At 60.2% G+C, this 26,318-nt stretch overlaps 2 protein-coding genes across 3 annotated transcripts; both read left to right on the plus strand.

The window, feature by feature from the left end:
* Positions 1-4,492: 4,492 nt before the first annotated feature.
* On the plus strand, positions 4,493-17,789 carry SH3BP1 (SH3 domain binding protein 1). 2 transcript variants are annotated; one of them, XM_060656396.3, is made up of 18 exons: positions 4,493-4,856; positions 6,086-6,128; positions 6,371-6,475; positions 7,547-7,623; positions 7,904-8,015; positions 8,115-8,191; positions 8,697-8,841; positions 9,589-9,657; positions 9,822-9,912; positions 10,301-10,446; positions 11,150-11,261; positions 11,635-11,716; positions 11,803-11,883; positions 13,055-13,171; positions 13,867-13,964; positions 14,289-14,442; positions 15,473-15,567; positions 17,573-17,789. In XM_060656396.3, exons 1-18 carry the CDS (start codon positions 4,798-4,800, stop codon positions 17,722-17,724), a joined length of 1,815 nt encoding a protein of 604 aa, XP_060512379.1. In that variant the 5' UTR covers positions 4,493-4,797; the 3' UTR covers positions 17,725-17,789. The 2 variants fall into 2 exon arrangements, with proteins under 2 accessions (XP_060512379.1, XP_060512377.2); XM_060656394.3 differs by lacking the exon at positions 17,573-17,789 and adding an exon at positions 16,932-17,452.
* Positions 17,790-19,532: 1,743 nt separating this feature from the next.
* Positions 19,533-25,430, plus strand: PDXP (pyridoxal phosphatase). Its single transcript, XM_060656400.3, has 2 exons — positions 19,533-20,286; positions 24,119-25,430. Exons 1-2 carry the CDS (start codon positions 19,713-19,715, stop codon positions 24,433-24,435), a joined length of 891 nt encoding a protein of 296 aa, XP_060512383.1. The 5' UTR covers positions 19,533-19,712; the 3' UTR covers positions 24,436-25,430.
* The last annotated feature ends 888 nt before the right edge of the window (positions 25,431-26,318 follow it).

The following is a 26,318-nucleotide window of genomic DNA, read 5'->3' on the forward strand; positions in this document are numbered from 1 at the left end:
ATGGGAGGCGGCCCTCAGCCTCCAGTCCCTGGAGGAGTCATCCCCCAGCTTGGGAGTCATCCCCCAGCTTGTGGGTGGATCCCACCAGAGGTCCGGAGCACTGCCCAGGAGACCCAGAGCCTCTGGGGTGCTTGGGCTGGACGGGGGTGAACAGGGGAGGAGTGTTCTGTCTCTCGAAGGGTCACCCCCACCCCCATCTCGGGAGCAGTGGGACTTCCCAGACCTCGAAGCCACACTTCCACTTCTATTCATGCGGCTGGACACAGCAACTCGTTTGGGTTTCTTTTTTGGCAACCGCAGCGCACTGCTTAAGTTTGTGGCAGCCACAAGAAGCCCGTCTCTGCTGCCATCCGGCGCTCCCTGCCCCCAGTGTCCGCACAGGCGGAGAGCACGGGGGCCAGCCCGGGGCCCGGCCTGGCACAGACCTGCCGCAGGCACCCTCTCCCGCCGTCCTCAGAACGGCCTGTAGCGATGGGAAACTGAGACCCGAAGGCACACGTTAGGGCCCCTGAGTCCAACCCGCAGTCCTGGGAGGGGCCGCTCTGTCTCCCAAGCCCTCCCCAGTCCTCCGTTGGACCGCTGTTCCCTGCAGTCAGGGTTAAGGGCACAGGCTCTCCGGGGCTGCCAGGATCGTGAAGTCCCCCTGCCCCGGCCCCACCCCCGGGTTTCCTTCTGGCAAAGTCGTTCCGGCTCGAGAAGGCAGGGGGGTTTTCAGAGCCCCCGAGATCATACCACACGCCTAGCTGCTCTGGGCAGAAGCCTCCACTCAGAGCCCAGCACGGATATGACCACAGACGAGCAACCCGTCAGAGTGTCTGAAATGCGGCCCCACGGCTGACCCCTGCTAGCACGGCCTCGGCGCCCAGCCCCCGGCCTCCCTGCGCAGCCGACACTTCCTAGACCGTCCCAGGCTTGCGCAGTCTGTACAGAGGCCCCTGGGCCCCCGGAGCAGCCCCGGGGACGAAGGAGGGGGCAGGGGCCGGCGTTTCTGGAGTCTCCAAGCAGTGCCATCTGCCAGGAGAGCACACGGGGGCTTTGGAGCCTTGTCAGATCTGCTTTCCAACTTGGCCTCTACCGCTTAACCAGCTTGGGACCCGGGGCCAGGGGCTCTGGTCTCCTCACCTGTGAAATGGGGACGAGGATACCGACCCCACCCCACCGGAGGATGTGCTGGACCACACGACAATAGGAGCTACTGTCCCCAAGAAGGCAGGACACACGGCGGGGGGTGGGGGGGGGCACTTAGGCGGAAATGGGGGCAAGGGTCTTTTCATTCCAGACTTCGCAGGCTGAACAAGAGGAAGCAGGGCCGGTGATAAGCATTTCGCACGTGAACCCATCCAGCCCTCACAACAACCTGTCAGGTACCCGCTCTCGTTCTTACTTCACCAAGGACACGGAGGCTCAGGTCAACCACCTCGTCCACGGTCACCCAGCTAGCGAGAGACTGAGCCCAGCTGGCCGGCTTCGTCCACACACACTCAAGCTCTGTTCTAGCCGTCTCTGGGGAGGAAATAAGTGTCCATTGATACGATGCCTCCACTTGCCATTCAAGCCAGCCCTGTCTCTTGAGCTCCTGTGACCATGGCACATTGCCAGGCCATACAGGATTCGGCACGAGCGGAGGAGACCCAGCCAAGTCAACAAGCCCTCGGCGATGCAGCGTGCAAAGGTCTCGTGACCGGAGAAGGGGCTGGCCGGTGACCTCCGAAGCCCCCACGTGTGCATTTGCAGTTCTAAAACTACAATCTCGACCTTCACTGATGACACTGCGGGGTCCAAAAGTCTCTGATGACCACATCCTTCGGAGGGGCGGCCTATGATCCAACCTTTGGGGCGTCCTACCCTTTAGGATTCGGCATCCAAGTGTGCTGGAGCTTAAGTATACCCTAAAATGTACCCCTCACCCGGCCAACAGGCACAGCAGCCCCACCCAGACGAGACAGAGAAGAGGGTCAGACTGGAGGGGAGCCTGGCGCCCGGTGGGGAGGCCCAGGCCTCCGCTGGGCGGATCATATGGCCCCGGTTGTTTCCAGCTGCTGCTGCTATAGCCCCACATGTCCTGACCCCTCTGCAGGCCTGAGCTGGGGCTCAGGCCTGGGCAAGCCTAGGGGGGGAAAAGGGAGAAGCCAGACCTTGCCCTCGGGGACCTTCAGAACAGCTGGGGAAGTGGACAAGCCCAGACCCAGTGTGTTCCAGGCTGGAGGCAGGGCTGAAACAGGGCGGGGACACCATACAGCCCAGAGGTTTCCCAGATGGTAAAACTGTGGTACCTGGCGGCAGGCTGCTGGCTTAGGAGGTTTCAGTTTCCTATTTGTGCACCCATTAGGTTGTGCCCACTGCACAGATGGGGGAAATGGAGCCACCACGGTGTTCTGGGATCCGGTCGGAGAGGAAGGGGGATGGACAGGCCAGGACTAGAAGCCAGGCATTGCAAACCCGAGCCCTACATTTTTTTTTTTAATATTTTTTTTAACGTGTATTTATTTTTGAGACAGAGAGAGACAGAGCATGAACGGGGAGGGTCAGATAGAGGGAGACACAGAATCCGAAACAGGCTCCAGGCTCTGAGCTGTCAGCACAGAGCCCGACGCGGGGCTCGAACTCACGGACCGGGAGATCATGACCCGAGCCAAAGTCAGCCGCCGCCCAACCGACTGAGCCACCCAGGCGCCACCTCCCCCCCCCCCCCCAGCCCTACATTTTAAGCAGCCACGTCTACACTGGACTCTGATTTCTCCCTCCATCGAGGCATTCCTCAAGCCTGCCCTTTCGCTAGAATCCCCACCAGCGGTCTTCCAGTGGAGAACGGGGAGGTGGGCTAGGGAACCTTGTCCGGGATCTCCTTGGGCCAGCTTGAGCCCTGGGCTCGCAGTTGGGGGACTCTGACTCCAGAAGCAGCAGCTGGAGGGTCGTTCCCTTCTCGGCCCCTCCCCCACCCACAGCGGGCCTGTCTGGCTCTCCCTTTAGGGACTGGAGGAGCAGCAGCCAGCGTCCAGTGAGTCCTCCCTGTGTGCCAGGCCTCATCCTCGTCCTCGTGAAGTACCCAGTCTGGCCACGCACACGCACACACGGTAGGGGCTCAAGTAATCCTCAAACTAAGTTAAAACTCGCAACAAAGCAAAGTGCAATGGGCGGGGCCGGACTCTACCTGATGCCCCGCCCTCTACCCCCAGCCCTGGGGCCCCTGATGCCGGAGAGGGTGGGGGTTCAGAGTAAGGAGAACCTACCGTTGCCCAAAGTCTCTCATGTTGTATTCACTAACAGTTATGGAGCACTTTTTAAAAAAAAAAAAAAAAAAAATTTTTAACGTTTATTTATTTTGGAGACAGAGAGAGACAGAGCATGAACGGGAGAGGGTCAGAGAGAGAGGGAGACACAGAATCCAAAACAGGCTCCAGGCTCTGAGCTGTCAGCACAGAGCCCGACGCGGGACCCGAACTCACGGACCGCGAGATCAAGACCTGAGCCGAAGTCAGCCGCTTAACCGACTGAGCCACCCAGGCGCCCCTGGAGCACTTTGTTATGGAGCAACTTTGTTTTGGGTGGAGGGCCAAAGAAATCACTCCTACTGAGTCTGGGGGATCAGAGCAGCACCCACATCACTGCCTTCGGAGAGGAAGGGCAAGGACTGGAGAAGTTTGCTGGAAGAAGGGACTTTACCGATGGAGGGAGCAGGGTGTCAGGGAGCTCCTCTGGAGGGTGGGGCACCCGCCCTTAAAGAGGCAGCGGGAATAGGCAGGGTTATCTTGTCCACTCCTCGGGATGGGCAGGGCCAGGACAGCTGGCCCATCAGGCCAATAAAGACGGCAAGTCCAGAGTTCCCGGGACTTGTCCAAGGGCACAAAGCAGCAAGGTGGCCCCAGGAAGCCAAAGTCCCCAGCCAGTCTCCAGTCGGGAAGCAGGCAGGGGTAACCTTTAGCTCAAGGTAGCCAGGGAATCCTTGGGAGAGGGAACCCCGGGGCAGCATCCTTGGGCCAGCCCAGATGGGCCAGTACAGGTTGGAGAGGCCTGTCCTTGGCCTCTGCCTCCTAAGCGTGGAACTCTCTTTCTCCTTTAAAACGGGTGCGAAAGTGGGCTCCTGGGTGGCTCAGTTGGCGGAGCGCTGGACTCTTGATTTCGGCTCAGGTCGTGATCTCGGGGTTTGTGGCATCGAGCCCCTGCTTCAGGCTCTGCGCCATCAGCCATCTCTCTCTCCCTCTCTCTCTCTCTTCTCTCTCTCTCCCCCGCTCTGCCCCTCCCCCTCTCGTGCTGTCTCTTTCTCTCTTTCTCTGACTCTCAAAATAAAGAAACTTAAAAAAAAAGGGTGTGTGTGTGTGTGTGTGAAAGTTATTTAAACCCACGGCCGGCAGGCCTGCATGGGGGGCAGGAACCCAGAGGCCACCGCGGGTGGCCGGAGCCGGCTTACCTGCTTCCCGCCACCGGGGTTGGGCGGGGCGGGGCCGGGGGCGGGGCCGCCACACAACCTGTGGACGACCAGGCGGCCGCCGGCCCGACAGTCGCGGGGACCGGCCGGGGGGCCTGCGGGGGAGGGGGGGCCCGGAAGCCGGGGACGGGCGAGAAAACAAACTTGGAGAGAGGAGTGACCTGGGGGCTGGGGGCGGAGTCGCGCGCAGAGGAGGAGGGAGCGAGCGGCCGCCGGAGCGCGGCTGGCCCAGGAAGCGGAGAGCGCCGCCCACCCATCCGGGGAGAGAGCGGCACTGCGGGCGCAGGCAGGCTGGGCCGGGGGCTGCCGGGCCCTCGCCCCCCCCCCCCCGCCCCCGACCGTGACCCCGCGGCCCCCAGCCCGCGCCCAAGATGATGAAGAGGCAGCTGCATCGCATGCGGCAGCTGGCCCAGACGGGCAGCTTGGGACGGTGAGTGTCAACCCGCGCCTTCCCGGCCCCAAGCTCACCCCCGGCCCCGGCCCCTAGGGGATGAGGGGTGGGGGAGGCGGGGACGGCTGGACAGCCGCCCTCTGACTGGCCGGAGCCCCTCTCTTTCTCCCTCCCCTCTGGGATGCCACCCCCACCTCCCGGGGCTCTGGCCGGAGGGGCTAGGCCCTTTGGGGGAAAGGGGCACCCCCACCCCGATTGGAGCGGAGTGCAGGGAGGATCAAGGAACCTGGGTCTTCTCTGCCTCCATGCGCCTCTTGAGTGGATGGTCCTCCCTGGCCTCACTTGTCCCCTCTGTACAATGGGGACAGCTGACTATCTCTGGTTGCCTGAGGGAGGGGGAGGGGCGATCAGGGCCCCAGACCCTGGGGGAGGGGAGGAGACTAGATCCCGTCGTGGAGGGCTGAGGGGCCTCCCTTGTCCGGCTGTGTGCCTCTTCCCCCCACCAAGCCCAGAGGCCTCCAGCTTCTCTCTCTTGCTTCTGCTTTTCCCAGCCTCAGGTGGAAACATCCCTGGGTCTCTGTTCTCCCTCCCCCCGCCCCCCCCACCCCCCCCGCCAGCGCCTGAGCCCTTGGGGTGGAAGCCAGAAGTTTGGGGAGCACCCAGGGCCTGTTTTCTCTCCTCTGCCCCCTGTGTTGCGAGTTTCCCCGTTCTCTGGGCCTCCGGGGAGGCGACTGGGTGTCCAGAGACCTGGCTCTAGTCTTCAGCTACACAGATGCCTGTGTGAGCCTGGGCAGTCAGGCCCCCTGGCTCCAGGCCTCAGCGTCCCGTGTGTCCCCGGGCAGGGACCCAGGGCCTGCCGACCACCCCAGGCCAGAGTCCTGCGTGACTGACAGCCCAGGAGTGTGTGAGCTCACACACTTCCCGTTCTTGGGGCCACCCTGGCCTCCTTCTCCCCGGGGTCAGCAGAAGACAGAGGCTGGGCCCTGGGGTGGCTTCTCAACTCCACTGCCTTGGGTTTCATCCGCCCTCTCTCAGGACACAGCCCTGGGTGGAGGAGGAAAAAGTCATGTATCCTATTCCCGCCCCCACGGAATGTGCTCCGACTGGGATGAGGCAGGCAGGCAGGCCACCCAGGGCGGCCTCCAACGAGGAGGGGCACTGGGAACGATCGGGGTCCAGGTGCCCTGTTGAGGGGGCAGGGGGAGGCAGGGGGTTTCCTAACCCGGGCCGCCTCAGCAGAAGCTCCTCCCTCCCCGCCCCCCCAACAGCACCCCGGAGACTGCCGAGTTCCTGGGGGAGGATCTGCACCAGGTACGTGCCCGGGCGGGTGGCAGGGCAGGCCCGCGCAAGCTGTCAGCAGAGGGCCCCGCGAGGACGAGGACGCCATTTGGGGGGTCGGGTGGAGTCATTCCCCAAGCTGTTGGCCATGGGGTCTCCAGGAGGAGGGAAGAGAAAGGTGGTTCCTGCTCTGGGAAAGAACAGGGCGGTGGGGGGGGTGGTGAGTGAGGGGCGACAACCTGCCACGCCGTGTAAACCCAGAGCCCCCCTCGCAGGTGGAGCAGCGGTTGGAGCCAGCCAAGCGGGCGGCCCACAATGTCCACAAACGGCTGCAGGCCTGTCTGCAGGGCCAGAGTGGGGCAGACATGGACAAGCGGGTGGTAAGTGGGGGCGGGGGGGGGGGGCAGGAAGGAGGGGCCTGGACCGAACACCTCTGTCCAATGGGAGAGGGAGGTCGGGGCTGGGGTCCCCCTGCTAGTCTGAGCCTCCGACACCAAGAGGGTCCGGACTGCTCTGTCCCAAGACCCCTCAGGCCATGTACCGATGAGGCTCTGCCTCTTCCCCATCCCCTTTTGGACCCCACCCCCATCTGCACCAACCCCCTGAGCCAAGGCCGGGCCTCGGACAGCACCTGAACTTCTCGATGCAGTCTGCACCCAGAGCAGAGCAGAGCAGGCCCCCTGCACTGAGGCAGTGGGGGAGGGCTTCCTGAAGGAAGTGGCAGTTGGGCAGATATTAATACTCACTGGTATTAATCAACAGCATTTGTAGACTGATTACCGCTAGTCTACGGCTAAGATAGGTTAATGCGTTGCCTCACTTAATTGCCCACGACACCCCCTAGGAGGAGGCTGCCTTATTAGCACTTTGTACCGAGGAGGAAATGAAGTCAGAGAGGTAAAGTCTTAAGGTCACACAGCTAGTAAGTGGCAAAACTGAGATTTGATCCCTGGTCTTTCCGGGCCAAGCTGGTGCTCCTAGTAACTCTCAGTGGGAGGGTTTTGAGCTCTGCAGTGACTCAGTCCAGCCACATATGCCCTGGGGCAGGGGAAGGTCCCGGCTCCCAGGGTGTTCCCAGTGCCTCCGTTCTCCTTCCAACTGTGTCACCTTGGGCAAGCTCCTTGCCTTCTGTTCTTGGTTTTCTAGCGTGTGAGGGTACTTGGTCATTCCTTCCTGCCCAGTTGATTGGTTTCTGGGAGGGGAAAAGGGCACCCCAGGTGGGGTGGGGTCAGGGGACGGGGCCACAGGGAGATGTCACTCCTCCGGGCCTCGTCATCATCCCGTCTCCACTCCTACCTAAGACTGTGGCCCTCCCGGCTTCCCTCTTCCCCTGTCCACACCCAGTGCCTCAGTGGGGCTCTGCCCCCCGAGAAGCCTGCCTTGTGCTTGGGTGGGGTGGAGGGAGGCTCACTGGGGGCCCCTGCTCACAGCCCGCCCTGCCCTTCCTGCAGAAGAAGCTCCCCCTCATGGCTCTGTCCACCACAATGGCCGAGAGCTTCAAGGAGCTGGACCCTGATTCCAGCATGGGGTGAGCAGGAACGGGGTGCCAAGTGGGGGATCTGGGCTGGGAGGGGTTCCAGGTGAGGGACGGGTGACCAGGATGGGGGTAGTTAGTGTCTTGAGCTGGGGGCGGGGGGCGGCGTCCAGGTCAGTGAGGGCAGCCAGGTCTGGGAAGGTGTTGGCTCAGCCAAGATTGAAGGACAGATAGAAGGGGCAGGGGGTGACGGGGAGGGAGGAGGCCCCATCACGTGTTTCCGGACGGGAGTGAGGAGCTGTGGGGGCTGGGCCCACCGGTGTTGTATCCACAGGAAGGCCTTAGAGATGAGCTGTGCCATTCAGAACCAGCTGGCCCGCATTCTGGCCGAGTTTGAGATGACCCTGGAGAGGGATGTCCTGCAGCCGCTCAGCAGGCTGAGTGAGGTGACCTGCCCCCTGCCCCCTCCCCGCCCAGCTTGCCCAGGCTCGGCTCCCACCTCCCCAGCCTGCCGACCCCCTCCCTCCCCGTGTACCTGCCCCCAGGAGGAGCTGCCGGCCATCCTCAAGCACAAGAAAAGCCTGCAGAAGCTGGTGTCTGACTGGAACACCCTGAAGAGCAGGTGGGAGCCATGGTCCCTGGGGGGGGTGTCCATGCCTAGATCAGCCCATAACGGTGGCCACAGAACCCACACTAGAACAGCGGGGACAGGGTCCACTGGGTAGTGTATGTACTTGGGGACTCATCTGGTCTTTAGGAACACATGTGGTGAGGGTACATGTGAGAGTTCCTCTCTGAACATGGGTGTGCGCGTGCGCGTGCCAGCCGGGGGTGACTCCAGAGCCTGGGGTAGCTATCAGGGATCCCCCAAGATCCCTGGACTGCAGGACGCCCCCACCCTCCACTCTGGAGCTCGGTGGCCGCGATCACCAAGCCCACCGCCAGGGGGAGCCCCTGAGCACTCATGGCCCAGGCTGGGCGGAGGCCCAGGGCAAGCAGAGCTCTGGGATGTTCATCCATAAATCCCGAAACCTTGGGGGGTCAGGCATGTGGAAGGGACACTTGGCTCTGGACATGCAACGGGGACAGTGACCCCCCCCCCCTCCCCACCTTGGGATCGTTGCCAGGCTCACTCAGGCAGCCAAGAACTCGGGCGGCGGTCAGGGCCTGGGCGGTGGCCCCGGCAGTTACAGCCACACGGCCACCGCCACCAAAGTGGAGACGCTGAAGGAGGAGGAGGAGGAACTGAAGAGGAAGGTGGAACAGTGCAAGGTGAGCGAGCACTTGGAGTTCCCTGGACGTGAGGGGGTGGCGAGGGCGGGTACTGACCCCATTTCACAGGGGAGGGAAGTGAAGCTCAGAGAGGTGATGTGACTCACCCAAGGCCACACAGCTAGGAAGCAACAGAGCCCAGGATTTGAATCCAGGCCGTCAGCCTCCAAGCTGTGTGCACTCTGCCACTATCTTGTGGCCTCTTGTGTCTACACTGTACACGTCATTCCTGGGAGGCGGGGACTTGGGCTACTCACCACGGTCTCGGTGTGTTTGCTGAGTGAGCAGATGAATGAATGGTGACTAATACAAGCCACCGTGCTTAGGGTATGAGGCACAGAGATGAGGACTAGACGCCGTAAAAGTCCCTTAAGAGCCGGGGTGGCTCAGTCGGTCAAGCGTCTGACTCTTGATTTCGACTCAGGTCATGCTCTCGCGGCTCGTGGGTCCAAGCCCCGCATCGGGCTCTGCCCTGACAGTGCAGAGCCTGCTTGGGATTCTCTCTCTCTGTGCCCTTCACCTGCTTGTGCGCTCGCTCTCTCTCTCTCTCTCTCTCTCTAAACACACAATATATATGTAAGAGTTCGACGGGGGGTCCCTGTGGGCCATCCCCAAGTGCAAACCTTGGCAGAGAGAGGAGAGTTGGCCGGGGCCTTCCACGTATAGCTTGGACAAGTCACGAACCCCTCTAGGCCTCAGCTTCCCCTCTTGGCAAGGGGTGTGAGCCTTCCCCTTTCTGTCCCCAAGGACGAGTACTTGGCCGACCTTTACCACTTCGCCACCAAGGAGGACACATATGCCAACCACTTCATCCACGTGAGTCCGAGAGTGGGCTCCGGCCAGTGGAACTCAGGGGTGGACGCCAGGGGCCCCTTGAGACACCCTTCAAGATGTGGGAGGGAGGGGTGTGTTCTTAGGGACTCCAGCGGGGAGGCTCAGCTTCCCTCACCCACCCTGGGGCCACCCCCTTGTCCCCGCAGCTCATGGAGATCCAAGCTGATTACCATCGCAAGTCTCTGAGCTCACTGGACACGGCCCTGGCTGAGCTGAGGGAGAACCACAGCCAAGCAGGTGGGGACCCAGGCGGACCCAGGGGACCCCCCCCTGCCCCCAGCCCTGCTCAGGGCATGTTGAGATGCTTGCACTCCATCCTGGGAGGCAGTAGGGAGCCCCGGATGAGTTCTGAGCAGATGCGTTCCGATTCGATTTGTGACTGAGAAGTCACTCTGCCGTGCAGAGTGATGGAATGAAGGGGAACAGAACAGGAGTCGGGAGACCTTTAAGAGGCAGGAGGGAAGGGGTGATGGCCCGGGCTAGGGGCGACACAGTGGAGGTGGGTAGATTCGAGAGAGATTGGGCAAAGCAGTAGCCCTTGAGGATGTCTGGGGGCGGGTGGGGTAGGGGCTGGCTGTCCAGGGACGGGGGGAGCCCGGGCCACTGATCTGTCTCGTCCCTGCAGACCCCTCCCCCTCGATGACGGCCGCCCCCTTCTTCAGGGTGTATGGGGTGTCACTGGGAACACATTTGCAAGAGCTGGGCCGGGACATCGCCCTGCCCATCGAGGCCTGCGTCATGATGCTGCTTTCTGAGGGCATGAAGGAAGAGGTGGGGCCCGTGGGGGCAGGTCGGGAAGGGACACGGGGGCCGGAATCCTTAGAGCACAGGTGCCTGGGAGGCCACGGCCTCCTGTTGCCAAACTGACATCACGGCCCACTGAGTGACGTTCATGGGCAGCCGCTATGCCGTAAACCCTTTCCACGTCTTGCTCCGTTTAGTCATCCCCAAAACCCTGGGAAGGAGCCTTCACCAGCTCCATTTTACGAGGGAGAGACGGAGGCCAAGAGGAACACGGGCCCAGTGGCACACGAGATGGTGTCAGTAAAGCCAGGGACCCCCGTGCAGTCACTGCCTCGCGCTGCCCTCATCCGTCCCGTGCACCTTGCCGGCACTGGTCTGTCGGCTCCTGCCCCGAGGACAGACCCTTAGACGCGGAGCCTACTCGCAGAGTGACCTGGGCTTCTAGACAGTGCTGCCGGGCCTCCTTCCTCCCTTCCGTGCCCACCCAGACACCTGTGCCCCCACCGCCTTCCCCGCTGCCCCCAGACTTCCCACTTCGCGCCGAGTCCTAGACCTTGAGAGTTGAGGGCGGCCACGCATCCTGTGGTCCCCACTCTGCCCGCCAGACCGGGTGGGGACACAGGCCCGGTGAGGGCCGAGCGCCCACCCCGAGCGAGCCAGGGCCTCCCGGCCAGGGCGTTCTCCCCTGCCGGCCCTCCGTGACCCCCGCCCGTTTCCTCTCGCACCCCAGGGCCTCTTCCGCCTGGCCGCTGGGGCCTCGGTGCTGAAACGTCTCAAGCAGACCATGGCCTCGGACCCGCGCGGCCTACAGGAGTTCTGCTCTGACCCCCACGCCGTAGCAGGTGCCTGCCCCGAGGAGCCCCGGGAGGAGGGCCATCCCCCCAGATCCCTTCCCCTCAACAGCCTGAAATGCTCCCGTGATAGTTTGGCTGAGGGCCTGATCATCTGCCGAGGAGACACCTCCAGAGACACAGGGGTCCTTAAAGTGGGGCCCATGATGTGTACATACATTTTTCTGGGACCAGGTCCACCAGCCTTCAGCATTTTCTCCAAAAGGCCCATGGCCCAAAGAAACGATCAGATCTAGACACATTAGTGGGAACAAGGGCCTGGTACCCGACAGATGGAGAGAGCTGGGCACTGGCGTGGAGGTAGGGGGCTTGGGGGACTGTGTCTAAGCCCCGCCCCCCCACTCCCGCCCTGCCACCGCTTCAGGTGCCCTCAAGTCCTATCTGCGGGAGCTGCCAGAGCCCTTGATGACCTTTGACCTCTATGACGATTGGATGAGGGCAGCCAGGTGAGTTTATGCTGGGGAGGGCAGGGCTGCAGAGGTGGGGCCCCAGGGCCCTGGCCTGGCTCACCGGGTCTCTCCCTGCCACCCAGTCTGAAGGAGCCAGGAGCCCGGCTGGAGGCCCTCCAGGAAGTGTGCAGCCGCCTCCCCCAGGACAACCTCAGCAACCTCAGGTGAGCATTTCTGAAACCACAGCTAAGATGGCCTAGTCCTATCTTCCATCCTAGACCTTGAACCTCTGAAGCCACACCACCTGGCTTCAGATTCCCACCTCTGCCACCTTGTGGTCCGAGGCAGGTGAACTGACTGCTCTGTGCCTCAGTGCCCTCATCTGGAAAACACAGAGCATAGCAGTCCCTACCCCGCAGGGTGGCTGGGAGAGTCTCAGCTTAGCTCAATGCCTGACACATATATGGTGGTCAGCAGGTCAGCCGATTTAACTATTAAAACATTTTAGGGGGTGGTTCAGTCGGTTGGGCATCTGACTCTTGATCTCAGCTCAGGTCGTGATCGCAACGGTTCGGGGGATCGAGCCCCGCATCGGGCTCTGTGCTGATGGCTCAGAGCCTGAAGCCTGCTTTGGATTCTGTGTCCCCCGCCCCCGCCCCTCCTCCGCTCATGCTCTGTCTTGCTCTGTCTCTCAAAAATAAATAAATGTTGGGGCGCCTGGGTGGCTCAGTCGGTTAAGCGTCCGACTTCGGCTCAGGTCATGATCTCACGGTCTGTGAGTTCAAGCCTCGCGTCGGGCTCTGTGCTGACAGCTCAGAGCCTGGAGCCCGTTTCAGATTCTGTGTCTCCCTCTCTCTCTGCCCCTCCCCTGTTCATGCTCTGTCTCTCTCTGTCTCAAAAATAAATAAACATTAAAAAAAAAAAAATTAAAATAAATAAATAAATAAATAAATAAATAAATAAATAAATAAATGTTGGGGCTCCTGGGTGGCTCAGTCGGCTGAGCGCCCGACTTCGGCTCGGGTCGTGATCTCGCGGTTCATGAGTTCGAGCCCTGCGTCGGGCTCCGGGCTGACGGCTCGGAGCCTGGGGCCCCCTTCGGATTCTGTGTCTCCCCGTCTCTCTGGCCCTCCCTGTTCACGCTCTGTCTCTCTCTCTCTCTCTCTCTCTCTCAATAATAAATAAACGTTAAAAAAAAATTTTTTTTTAATAATAAATAAATAAATAAATAAATGTTAAAAGCAATCAAAAACAAATTTTAAGCCACCCGATGGGGTACCTTTGCCACTCTTTGGAAACCCCAGGCTGAGAAATTCTCAGGCCTCAAGGGCGTCAATGGGTGTTCATGGCCAAAGACGCCCTGTCCCTGGCCAAGCCCACCTTCTGCCTCCCCAGGTACCTGATGAAGTTCCTGGCACGGCTGGCCGAGGAGCAGGAGGTGAATAAAATGACGCCCAGCAACATTGCCATCGTCCTGGGCCCCAACCTGCTGTGGCCTCCCGAGAAAGAAGGGTGAGGGGCTGCAGCTCGGGGGAAGGCGGCCATCCCCACCCCACCCGTCCGCTGCTTATTTGTTCCCCCGGGCCTCAGTTTCCCCATCCTTGGAGTGGATCAAGCAGCTCCTCTTCTCCAGGCTGCCGAAAGGAGCGTGGACCCCACGGGGCTTTGGAGATAGGCATTCTGGGTGATACTGGTAGTGGGCTGCCTGGAAGGCTGGGAGCCCAGCGATTTCGTTCCAGCCCCGCCCCTCGACCTTCCAGAAATGCCTTTAGGAAGCTCACTCTCCGGACCTCCCACTGCTTCCTCTGTAAATTGGAGAGAAATCATTACCAGCTTTGAGGGGTTTGGCGTAGGGAGTTAGACGAGCAAATGGAGAAATGTTTTATGCACCGTAAAGGGCAAGGGGTCATTATAATTCACCCGGCCACAGACGGCACAAAGATTTCATTCGTTTGCTGAGGACGATTACTTGGGCGAGGCAGCCTAGAGCCGAGAACTACGAGGAAGAGGGTCCCGTCCCTGGCGAGCGATGCCTGCTGTGGGTGAAGGAAGGGGAACATTTGGCACGTGGGCGACACATTTGTCATCCCCCGGTGGTCCCTGAGCTTTCTGAGAACAGGCACTTGGCGTGATGGGGCCACACAGAGTTGGGGTCGCTAACAGGTTGCAGAATGGATGGCTCACCCCCGTTCCTTTTTTTGCCCCAGGGACCAGGCCCAGCTGGACGCAGCCTCAGTGTCCTCCATCCAGGTGGTGGGCGTGGTCGAGGCTCTGATACAGAACGCGGACACCCTCTTCCCGGGAGGTGAAGTTCCCGTCTTTGTGAACGTGTCCCCTTGTGCCCTCATCTGCCCAGCTGGGTGCCCTCCAGACTTAGCTTCCGTCCCTGGCGGCCTCATTATGAGGCCCGGAGCAAATTGCTTCTCTGTCGTGAGCCTCACTGTCTCCCCTGTACAATGGGGATGATCCTGCCTGCCTCGTGGGATTGTCGTGAGGCTCACGTGGGAGTAGGGAGGTGCTATGTGGTCCAGATAACGTCGGGGGAAAAGGAAAGAGGCCCTGATGTTGGCCGAGGCGGGAAGGCTGGCGGAGGTTCTGGAAGCTAAGACCTGCTTCCTTCTGTCTGCAGACGTCAACTTCAACGTGTCAGGCCTGTTCTCAGCCCCTGTCCCCCAGGACAAGGTCAGCAACAGGCCAGCTTCTGAGGAGCTTCCAACGATCGCTGTGTCCACACCCGCTCCAGCCCCAGCCCCTGCCCCGGCCTCAGCGGCTGCCAGGGAAAGGTAAGGACTGATGGAAATGAATGACCCCCATCTTTGCCCCAAGATGTCCAGCTTGAGGCACGATCTCCGGGCTTCCAACAGCATCTTGGGAAATGTCATTATTGTATTTTCCATCCCAAATACCAGGATTCCCCATTTGGAGTGGACAGGGTGGAGACCCAGAGGCTGTATTCCTCTCGGCCTCTAATGTGCCTCCTCGCTCGTCGTATGGCTGTTTACTGAGCACCCACTATGTTCCAGGCACTGTTTCAGGCCCTGGGGATTTAGGGAACTAGGGAGCTGATCAGCTGGAATTTTGTAAACACCTTCCAGTGTTCTCTTTGGTCCTTCAGATCTCGAAGGGCTCCGTCGTGCATGTTGTTTCCATACCAAACAGGCACTATTCTGTCATCACCCAGGCAGGGCGCAAACCGTGACTTTTCTCGGAGGAACAAAACAGACAGACGCTGGCCTTAGAGCTTGCTTTCCTAGGGCTGGGGAGAGAGAGCCAAGAAGTACATCCATAAATGGGTACTGTCATGGCAGGCAGTGATACGTGCCCTTACAGGAGAAGAGAGCAGGTTAGGGGGAGGGAATGGGGCGCTGCTCTAGCCTGGGGATCAGGAAAGCCTCCCTAAAGAGGAGCGAACTGAGCAGAGACCTGGAGGAAACCCAGAAGGAGCCATGGCCGCCCCTTCTGCTCCTTGTCAGTTCTCTGCCTTCTCGTGGCTGGAACATTCAGTGGAGATCCCACGGAGGCCGAGAGCCGAGGCCCTGCTTTCTACCTGCCATCCTGGCCCATGGGGACCCACCCGTCACAGTATCACATGGAAGCCAGGGGTTCAGTGGACCCAAACTCTGGCCAATGCCAGGAGCGTCTTCTTGAGGGAGGGGGGCCCAGCCTGGGGACAGATCCCAGGCCCAGTGACAAGGGGCAGGGGACAAGTCCTGGGAGGATCCAAGGTTAGCCTGGTGGCTTGGGAGTCTCCCCAAGATTCCAGACTTCTGGGAGATGGCCAAGCTGGACCCTGACCCTCTCCTTCTTTCACAGGATAGAGTCCGAGGCGCCCCCCAGACCAGCCTCTCCCAAGGTCAGTAGGAGCCCCTCGGAGGCAGCCACTCCAGGGGAGGACATGGCTCGAAAGAGTAAGTTGGCCAGGGGAGGGAAGGGGGGAAGCGGGTGGGCAAGGAGAGGAGCTGGGCGATCAGACCATCTCGTGTTTTCGGACAGCTGGGAGGCCAGGAATCCAGGTGGCTAAGAGCCTAGGTTTGCTGCCTGACGCTCTGGGTTCAGATTCCGGTGCTGTGACCTTGGGCAGGTGACTTCACTGTCTGCCCCCTCAGCTTCCTCCTCTGTGTAATGAAACAATAGCTACACCTACCGTGTAGGGCTGTTGGGCAAATTAAACGGTGCTCTCCTGGCTGGCAGCTGGTACCCAGTAAGTGCTCGATAAAGGTTAGCCCTCCTGAGTGTAGCGGGGCTGTGGATTCCGGCCCCTCAAGAAGTCCAGAGATCAGAGTGAAGAGGTGGGATAGAGGCTTCAAAGGGCTGGTGGGCTGGGGGTGGAAAGAAACTCGGGGCTCCTCTGAGCCCCTTTGGTGCACTCACCTGTTGACTTGGCCTAAAGCCCAGCAGGTGAGAAGGCGCAGGGTTCAGATGAGGGGTCACTGCCAGTGATCAGGACACTTGGGAGGGCCCAGCCAGCCCAGGAGGCACTGGAGTTTTCTCCCTGGGGGTACAATGGAGAGCTACAGGACCCTCCGGACCAGCATGGGGTTGACAGGTCACACAGGGGCCTTCCCGCAGGAGGAGGCGTCCAGCCACCATTCCTGGATGGGGGCAAGTGGGATAGGTGTTCACCGGAGCTCAGCACCTCAAGCCCCTGAAGGTCTTTGTGTCAGCCCTGGGAGGTCCAGGCTCTCATCCCATCTTAACGATGAGGAAACTGAGGCCCCAGGGGGGCAAGCGATTTGCCCAAAGCCCACAGTGGGTGGAGGCAGGGCTAGGACCCGTGTCCAGGCCTCTTGGCTCCTCAGCTGCCTCACGCGATCGGAACGGTGTAGCAGGATCTCTGAAAACCAGGGTGGGTGGCTCTGGTGGCTCCTGAGAGGTGAGAGTGGCCCAAGAATCCAGAGGAACGGTGAGCGTTTCTTCATTCAACGACTGTGTATCGATCCGTGCCCCGTGCCGTGCTAGCCAGCGCCGCACGGGATGGCCTCGCTTAGTTTACGTTCCAGCTGGGGACTCAAGCAAAATAAAAACGGGCATAGTCATTTCAGAGGGCAGCAGGTCCTGTGAAGAAAATACAACAGGAAACTATGACAGTAACTGGAGCAGGGCAGGGGAAGGGACACGGAGAGAGAGAGGCCTAAGTGACAGGGAGCCGGCCGTGGAAACCGTGTTCCCGGCAGAAGGAATGGCAGGTACAAAGGTCCTGCGGTAGCATGGAGCTTGGTGGACTGGCCACAGGCAATGTGGATGCCTAACTGCCCCTGTCCTTCCTCCACAGCTAAGCGCCCAGCGCCAGCCCGGCCCACCATGCCGCCCCCCCAGGTCTCCAGCCCGCGCTCCTCCCCTCCAGCCCCACCCCCGCCCCCTGGCTCTGGCAGCCCTGTGACCCCCCAGGCCCTGCCCCGCCGTCTGGTCGGCAGCAGCCTCCGGGCCCCCACGGTGCCACCCCCTTTGCCCCCCAACCCCCCGCAGCCCGCCCGACGCCAGAGCCGGCGTTCGCCAGCCTCCCCCAGCCCGGCCTCCCCGGGGCCGGCCTCCCCTAGCGCAGTGTCTCTGAGCATGCCTGTGCAGGTGGACCTAGGGGTGGCCACAGAGGAGGGACAGGCCCCTGAGGTTGTAGGCAGGGCCTCCACTCCCCCAGCCATCCCCCCTCAACCCCGGCCCAGGAGCCTTGCCTCAGAGACCGACTGAGCTGGCGGTTTCCCCTGCAACAGTCAGCATCTCCTCCCTCCCACCGGTCTACCCGGGACACAGCCCTCGCCCTTCCCAGGGCTGGGGGCCTCCAGCCTCTGCCTACAAGTGCCTCGGTGCCCGCTGGGTCGGCCCCCCTGGCAAGGAGGACTCAGGCTAGTCCTCCACTTCCAGACCTTTTCCTCCTGAATCCACACTGGGCTTGGGGGCCCCTCACCCTACTCCCAGCTCTCTGGCAGGGTCCCAGGGGAGCCGCCGGAAGGAAGGAGGGGCCTGCCCGCCCCTACAGGACTCTTATTTGTCTCTTGCCAACGTATTTTTTTGTAAGGCTGGTAAATAAATTATTTTGGACAACACCGGAGCAGCTGCCCAAATGCTAGTTGGTTTTTTCTGCCCTCCAAATAAAGAAGCCACTTTCATAAAGGGGAAGATCTTTCCTGTTCTTTGCCTCCTTTCTTTCTTGCTGTCTGGAATGATAAGAGCCGGCATTTTTAGCTCTTACTCTGTGCTATACATCGTGCTTTTCCACGCGTGGTTTCCAGGGACTCCTCTCCCTGGGAAGTGGATCCCGTCACCTTCCTACAGGTTGAGGGGACTGGGGCTCAGAAAGCGACCTGCCAGACACACAGCAAGGGAGGCATGGACGTGGAAGGAGGACGCGGGTCTGATTCCAGAGCCTGGGCCCGTCCCTCACATCCAGAGCAATTAACTGCCTAGTGTTCCACCTTCCTCATCCAGGAAACAGTACAGCAGTTTCCACCCCAGGACTGTCGTTCCGAGAATGAAACGGGACATTCCTATAGAGACCAAAGCATCACCCTTGCACACAGAAGCGCCCTATAAGCACTGGCTCCCGTGAATGCCAATCCCCCCCACCCCTGGTGTTCTCAGAGTAGGCAGGAAAGGCTCCCTCGAAGAGCAGGGATGGATCTGCCTGCAAACCGCTGAGGCTGCTGGGTGCTGCACCCTGAGCCGGACCCCGGCCTCAGCCCAACACCCAGGGAGCTCCTGGGAACAGACACGCAGGAGAGCTGACAATCAGAATCAAGTATAATGGCACCGGGAGCCCATGTGAAACCAGTTAGGGGCTGACCACCGAACCCAGACTCCTGTCTTTGTGTGCGGAGGGCACAGGTAGGCTTCGTGGAAGAGGTGATTCAAAGAGGAGTCTTTCAGGAGTTGACCAGGTGAAAAAGTCAGGGAAGAAGGAAGAACATTCCAGGCTAAGGAGACCACCTACTACAGGAGCAAAAGGCCAGCGGGCATTGGGGACCGGAAATTATCTGAGCCTCAGAGAGGGTTGATAGGGTGTGGCTTTTCCCAGGTTGCTCCTGGAGGTCAGGTCTTCAGAGCCTTCTCACAGACAACTCGGAATTTTGACACATGCCTCCCCGAGTAGGGACTTAGGCAGCTAAGTCACGCTATCGCTGCTGCCTGAGCCACTGACTACTGTTGCTCTGGCTCCTTCCCTCCCCAGGGTGCTTAGTGACAGGCTGCCTCTCGCAGCCTGGTGACCCAGTGCCTCTCCACCCTGGCCTCACAGTACAACCCCTATGTCATTAAAAAACAGCAAATAAATAAATAGTCTCGGGCCCCACCCAATTAAGTCAGGATCTCTGGGGTGCTGCGTCGCTTTGGTATTTTTAAACAGCATTTGTCAAAGTCACCGAACTGTACATGTAAGATCTGCACATCTTACTTGTATGCAAATTAAACCTCAAAATACATGTTCCCCGGGGGACTCTACCAGCCAGCGTCGAGAACGACTGGTCTAGGCCAAGGGCCCCAGCGCTCGAGAAGACACTATGCGCCTCACTCCTAATCACACCCACACGCTTCTCAGGACTTGGCTCAGAACCGGAGCGTCCAAGGTTCAGAGGGCAAGGGGTTCTGACCCAAAGGCAACATCTCCCTTGGCATCTGTTTTCCTCCTAGCAACTAAGCTTCTGATTGGCTGGGGAACGTAAGCGCGGCTCTCCGCTCCAGATTTTCTATTCGTAACTCTTTACTGGCCAAGAAGAACGTCAGTTTATCCTTTCAAAGGCTAGTCGGGGTTGAAACTCGGCGGCAACTGGCCTAGCAGAGGTAGGGGGAGGGGCGAAGGGCTAGGCTCGGTCTTTATTGGCCTCCGCCCCTCGGCCGCGGCCGCGATTCACCGTGCTCTCCAGGCTCTGTTAGCTCGGGGCCTCGGTCCTCTCCGAGGTTCTTGCCCCCATTGGCCCGCGGGCCAGGCCGTGACTCCGCCCCCTGGCCCTTCCCGCGCGTCGATTGGCAGCGGCGGGGAAGGGGGCGGGCTGCGGGCGAGCGCGCCGTGCCCGCAGAGGGAGAGCCGCGCGGCGTGCGGGCGTGCGAGCGGCCGGCCGGCTGCATGGCGCGCTGCGAGCGGCTGCGCGGCGCGGCCCTGCGCGACGTGCTGGGCCGGACGCAGGGGGTCCTGTTCGACTGCGACGGGGTGCTGTGGAACGGCGAGCGCGCCGTGCCGGGCGCCCCGGAGCTGCTGGAGCGGCTCGCGCGGGCGGGCAAGGCGGCGCTGTTCGTGAGCAACAACAGCCGGCGCGCGCGGCCCGAGCTGGCTCTCCGCTTCGCGCGCCTCGGCTTCGGGGGCCTGCGCGCCGAGCAGCTCTTCAGCTCCGCGCTGTGCGCCGCGCGTTTGCTGCGCCAGCGCCTGCTCGGGCCGCCGGAAGTGCCGGGCGCCGTGTTCGTGCTGGGCGGCGAGGGGCTGCGCGCCGAGCTGCGCGCCGCGGGGCTGCGCCTGGCGGGGGACCCCGGCGAGGACTCGGGCGCGGCCCCGCGCGTGCGCGCCGTGCTCGTGGGCTACGACGAGCACTTCTCCTTCGCCAAGCTGAGCGAGGCGTGCGCGCACCTGCGCGACCCCGACTGCCTGCTCGTGGCCACCGACCGCGACCCGTGGCACCCGCTCAGCGATGGCAGCCGGACCCCCGGTGAGCGCGGGGCTGGCGGGGAAGCAGGTGGGGTGGCAACGTGCGCTTCACCTCCGCGCCGAGGGGAGAGGGGCGAGGAAGGGGTGTCTCCAGGTGACAGGTGGGGAACCGGAGAGATGCGAGGGCGGTTCCCACCCTGCAGGAGCCCAGGGGAGCGTTTTCATGGCCACGTCTGGTAATTCTTGAAACTGCCACCACTCGAGGGTCAGTATAGTAGGGTCTCCGTTTAACAGATGAGGAGACTGAGGCCCGTTGCGGTTCAGGGGGGTTGCAGGCGGAATCCAGGTCCTCGACCCCCCAGCCCTAGCCTTACCGAACCAGCCTCAGGGATTCCTGTCATTTTGTCCTACCCGCCATCGGGGTGAGGTCGGAGAGTTGGGAACAAAGCCTGGAAGGATTGTCCCCCCGTCGAGCGGTTGGAACACCATTGGCCCGCGGCAGATTGTAGGTGGGTGTGCGGGGAGCCTTAGAGGTGGATTGAGTTTGACCCAGGGTCCTGTAATCTTAAATTACATAACGTCGGAGCATCTCTGTCCTGGGTGTAGAATGGGATTGCTAACCATGCCAGTTTCCTCAGAGGGAGAGTGATCAGGGTGAGTGCCTGGCACATAGTAGGTGCTCAGATGGTGTGGGTTGTATCCAGAGCCCTCTCCTGTTAGTACAGAGCTTCACGAAGTACCTTGCTGTTTGTTCTGACTTAGTTTCTAAATTACTCCGGAGCTGGGAGTTACTGTCCCGTTTCTCAGATAAAGAAACTGAGGCTAAGAGAGGGGAAGCGAGCTGCCCAAGAACAGGAAGACCTGAACTTGGCTCTTGTGGCCACCCCAGCCCCCACCCCAGCCCCATCCAAGGCTCTGTTTGCTGCTGTCATCTGGATGTTCAGGCCTGCAGAGGAGGCGGGAGCAGGTGGAGGCTCCTACATCTTGGAGGGTTTGAATCAGTCAAGAGCAGACGGTGGCAGAAGCTGACAGTGGTGAGTGTGTGTGGACAAGTCACTACCCAAGTCAGGAGGCTGAAGGTAGGGACAGATCTCCCATCATTCCCTCCTCGCCGGTCACCTGGGCCATGCTATGAAAAGTGAGTTTCTCCCTGGAGGCTCACGGTTCAGGTTAAGACTGGGTTAAGGGGCCCTCTAGGACTCAGGAAGGGTGGTGTGGACGAGCCCCTGAGAGAGGGGCCAGGCCCTGCCTACGCCTGCCTGCCCCTTTTATCTCTGGCCCCACCTGATTGGGTCACTGGCCCTGTTGATTGTTCCCCCAACCTAGAGGGGGAAGCAGAGGCTCAGCCGTGTTTGTGCACAACTGACAGAGGCGGCTTTGAAACGGTGGTATAGAAATGTACTAAAAAAGTCCCGTCGTGCGTAAAATCTGAACTAACGCAGCGGGGGTCTCTCACCCCCGTTTCCCCCTCCTTTCCCCTCCCCTGGTGGGTCTCCTAAATGTGTGTTTACCTTCTTGCCCACATGGCAGTCACTTGAACTGGCAAATAGAAATGCCTGCTGTCTGAGGACTATGTCACCACTAAAACACGTGACAGCCTTGGATGACAGGATGTTAAATGAAGTGGGATAATGGTAGTCTGAGGACAGAGCTCTCTTCACAGTTGCCCCTGCCAGGATGCCCGCTCCCCTACGGTAGGGATCCCTGTTGCATTCGCTGCTCTGTGCCCAGTGCCTAGCACAGAGCCTGGTAACTATTGGCTGAGTGGATAAAGTGGGCCGTGGGGGGCTGAGGGCGATCAGCTCTGTCCTGGTGGGAAAGGAGATTGCCGACCCGGCCGAGACCAATCTTGAGCCGAGAAAAACACTTTGGGGGTGACTCAGTTGAGCCCTTCCCATCCCGGAAGGAATTTCTAACCCGGGAGGCAAATGGCTTTTCTTCCCTACCCAGTTATCAAGAAAGCAAGCACATTCTAGGTCGGATGTCAAGGAGAGCCTCCCAGGAGTGTTGCTCCGGGTCAGCTCCGCCCTGGTCCTGTGACACTGGGGAAGTTCCTCCTCCTCCCTCTCCTCCTCTGGGGACTTGCTGGGCTGAGGATTTCTTGTCTTTTTTTTTTTTTTTTTTTTTTTTTTTTTTTTGAGAGAGAGACAGATCATGAACAGGGGTGGGGAGGGGTGGGGCAGGGAGAGAGAGAGGGAGACAGAATGGGAAGCAGGCTCCAGGCTCTGAGCTGTCAGCACAGAGCCCGACACGGAGCTCGAACTCACGGACCGTGAGATCATGACCCGAGCTGAAGTCGCATGCTTAACCGACTGAGCCACCCAGGCGCCCTGAGGATTTCTTGCTTTCGAGCCTGCTTTATCGTTCTGTAACTTTGGCTTGACTGCTCAGAATGTCATCCTTTGTGAAAGGAGAGAGGCCCAGGGCATTTGGGGTCAACCCAATGGTGTACTGACAATTGTTTCATAACTGGGGGGGGAGGGGGGCTTAACTGATACCATTGCCCAATTTCTGTGGCACAAGTACTCCCACCATGGCCAATTTCAAGCTACCAGCATAAAGTCACTGACTGTGGAGTTGGGAAGGTTTGTGCACACACCATTATACAGTATTTCCATCATTACAGATGTAAGCAATCTCGAGAGCATAGATGATGCTAGCATAATTAGGAAGAAATGAGTTTTGAGAACTTAGTGCCTTTGTTTTCAACAATTAATTTGACTGTACGTTTAGACGGTAAGTTGACTTTTCATCGTGGCTTTAACAAGCAGTTCACCAAATTCCTGAAAGTGAAGCATTCAGCACTCCCAAGCCGGGACGAGCCGGCCCAGTGCATGACTGGGTCAGACCCACCCGAACACATATCCTTTGTCTGCTGCTCGCGAAGCTGTGCAGCCCCGGATGAGTTACTCAGGGTTCACAGAGCATCAACTTTCTCATCCGTGAAATGGGCTTCCGTGAGCACCCAGCACAGCCCACTTTAGAATGTGCTCAGTAAATAGTGATTATCATCATCGTTTGTTCAGGGACATTAATGCGAAGGCAGAACCGTCTGGCACAAAGATGTGCCTGTGGGACGGGCACAGTGGACTCATTGTGTGGGGCAGGAAGGTACGGGGCTGGGAGTCAGGACTGCCCTTTTCTAAACAGTCCTCCTATTGTTAAATTCTTGGGCATGTCCACAGTTTTGCTTATTATAGTTACTGGGGCCGCGGACATCTTCAAGCATGTAGCTTTCTGTCTCCAGTTTGACTTTCTCTGCCTGTGATCGCCTTCCCGGCCGAGGCCGACTGGGGCAGAGGTGCGAACGTTTCTGTGCCCTGCTGCGTTCCAAAAGGGCTGTGCCAGTTTCTGACGCCAGGAGCCCACATTCCTGTGGCGGTAACCACACTGCTGTCTATTAAGTACTTGCCGCTTTCCAAACCGCTTGCCCCTGCGAAGCCCACAGCACCTCTTGAAGGTGGGCAATTGTCACTTGGATCCTCCTTTTCCAGTGAGCCCAGGGAAACTCAGAGAGGGTCACGTGGCTTGCCCAAAGGCACACAGCTGCCAGGGTCCAACAGTGAACCCCAGACGGGACTGACCGCGCCGGGCCCGGTTACACGCAGTGGCTCACTCACTCAGCCCCTACCGGGCCATGTTAGAGATGGGGAAACGGAGGCACAGCGAGGTTAAGTGGCCTTCCCGAGGAGGGTGGAGCTGACGGAGCCCGAATCCAGGCATCTGGTTGCAGTGTGTACTCTTAACCACTACACGAAGACGGGGAAGATTTTGACCCATTGCAGTGCCTAATTTAACCCCCGTGCCACGCCGCCTCCCTGGAATTCTGTTTCCAAGCCTGCATGCCTCCCCTGCGACCGCTCGGCACTGACCACGTCTCCATCTCCCTGCAGGCACCGGGAGCCTGGCTGCTGCAGTGGAGACAGCCTCGGGCCGCCAGGCCCTGGTGGTGGGCAAGCCCAGCCCTTACATGTTCGAGTGTATCACGGAGCACTTCAGCGTGGACCCCACCCGCACGCTCATGGTGGGTGACCGCCTGGAGACCGACATCCTCTTCGGCCACCGCTGTGGCATGACCACCGTGCTCACGCTCACAGGCGTCTCCCGCCTGGAGGAGGCCCAGGCCTACCTGGCGTCTGGCCAGCACGACCTCGTGCCCCATTACTATGTGGAGAGCATCGCGGACTTGATGGAGGGGTTGGAGGACTGAGCCCACCCGACCAGCAACCGCAACCCTCCAGCCCGATCCCGTAGATGGAGGCGAGGGGCCAAGAGCTGCCGGCCCCTGGGCCCCGTTTTCTGCAGCCTGGTGGGGTTGGGACCCAGGGAAGGTGTGAGGGCCCTCACGTCCCCTCCCAGTGGTGGCCGGGCACTCTCTGCTGTTCCGGAGGCTGTCCCCCTACCCCTACCAGTTCGCCCTGGCCTGACCCAGCCAGGTGGCCTTATTTCCTGCCTCGTGAACTCCCCTCTTTGAAATCTGGGCCTTGTGCCCGCTGAAGATTTCCCCTAACCCTGAGCACTTAATCCCCAACTCCTTCCCTGGGGCCTCTAGAGCCCTTCCTCCCTCCAGTCCTGGCCTTGGGTTCCTGCTGACCAGTCAGAGGTCTAGGGAACCACGGGCCACTATCGTCCTGATCCCTGAGTGGACCAATCAGAAGGCAAAGTGACAATGACCCTTTCAGGTCCTCACTCCTGGGTAGACCGATCAGAACACCAGGTAATAATGACTCACTGGTCTCTTCGATCCTAAAGAGAACAACCCAGAAGTCTGAGAGAGCGTGGCCTCTTGACAATCTGGATCTGACTGGACTAGCTAGGGGTCCAGATTTCTGTCCACGCGTGTCAAGTGCTGAAGACACCCACCCCTCCACAAACGTTGTGATCCGGGGAGGGCCCACCCAATGGCTCTGGGGGCTTCTGTGGCCGAGAGCCCCACCTTTCCCTGATCATGGTACTGGTATCAGTCCAGCGTTGATGGTGGCCACAGCTGGGGGGGGGGCGGGGGGGGGGCTTTTGTGTCCCCGTGTTGTCAGTGTTTGCTGTGCCACTTCTCCCCCGTGCCCGCCCCCGGCTATTTATTTATTTATTTATTATTTATTTATTTATTTTCGTGTGTCAGTGATGGTGGGGGCTGGGCCTTCCCGCCACTTCCGCCTCTGTCGTAACCAGCCGTCCCGTACTTAATAAAGTGCGAGCGGGAAAGCCTATGTGGCCTCGAGTGTGTGTGGGCCACGGGGCGGGAGGAGGACCCCCCCCCCCCCCCCCCCCTGCCTGAGCCGGGTCCCCACAGCACTGGCCGGCTTGGCAACCTTCCTCCGCAGGAAATGACCCACCCCGGTCGCAGAGCGTTTTCTTCTTTTTCTAGATGTATTGATTTGTTCTGAGAAAGAGGGAGCATCCCAAGCAGGCTTTGGGCTGTCGGCACAGAGCCTGACGTGGGGCCGGAACTCACGAGCTGTGAGATCATGACCTGAGCCACAGTGAAACCAAGAGTGAGCGTCTTAACCCACTTAGCCAGCCAGGCGCCCCCGCGGAGTGTTTTCCTGTGCGCTCAGCCCAGTAGCGCTTGATGCCCCGCTGGGTCTTTACATCCTGATGTGTATCAGTCCTTCCGAAAACTCAGCCAGTTTGTATCGCTCGGCCCCTTTTGCCTCTTGGGGAATGAGGATCAGAAATGCGGTGTTAACTTAACAGCAGCACACGTCTAGAAAGCGTGATCTCCTGAGACAGGGTTTGAACTCCCGTTAGCGGATTCCAGGGGGCTACAGCGCCCTCTCTGCAGAGACCCGAGAGGAAGGAGGTCCTGGCTCTCTGGGAGCTCAGGTGAGCTCCTACACCCCCATCCCACCCACCTTCGGGCTCCCCTCCCGCCTGGGATGCTCCTGTGACTTCCCCCCCCCCCCCCCCCCCCCCCAGTGAGCTGGCTGAGGGGCTGCGGGCGGGGAGGTGTCACGATTGCTCCAGGCCTGTCACTGATTGGCTTGTCGCGAGCTTGCACAAGGCCTTCCCGCTCAGCCTGTTCCCTCCTGTGTCAAGCGAGGGGTGCGAGGTCTGGGCGATGTTCGCCAGGGTGGTTCTTCTGGGGAAGAGAAA

This window comes from Panthera onca, chromosome B4 (genome assembly GCF_046562875.1).
Source record: "Panthera onca isolate mPanOnc1 chromosome B4, mPanOnc1 haplotype 2, whole genome shotgun sequence".
In the NCBI taxonomy this organism is placed as follows: Eukaryota; Metazoa; Chordata; class Mammalia; order Carnivora; family Felidae; genus Panthera; species Panthera onca.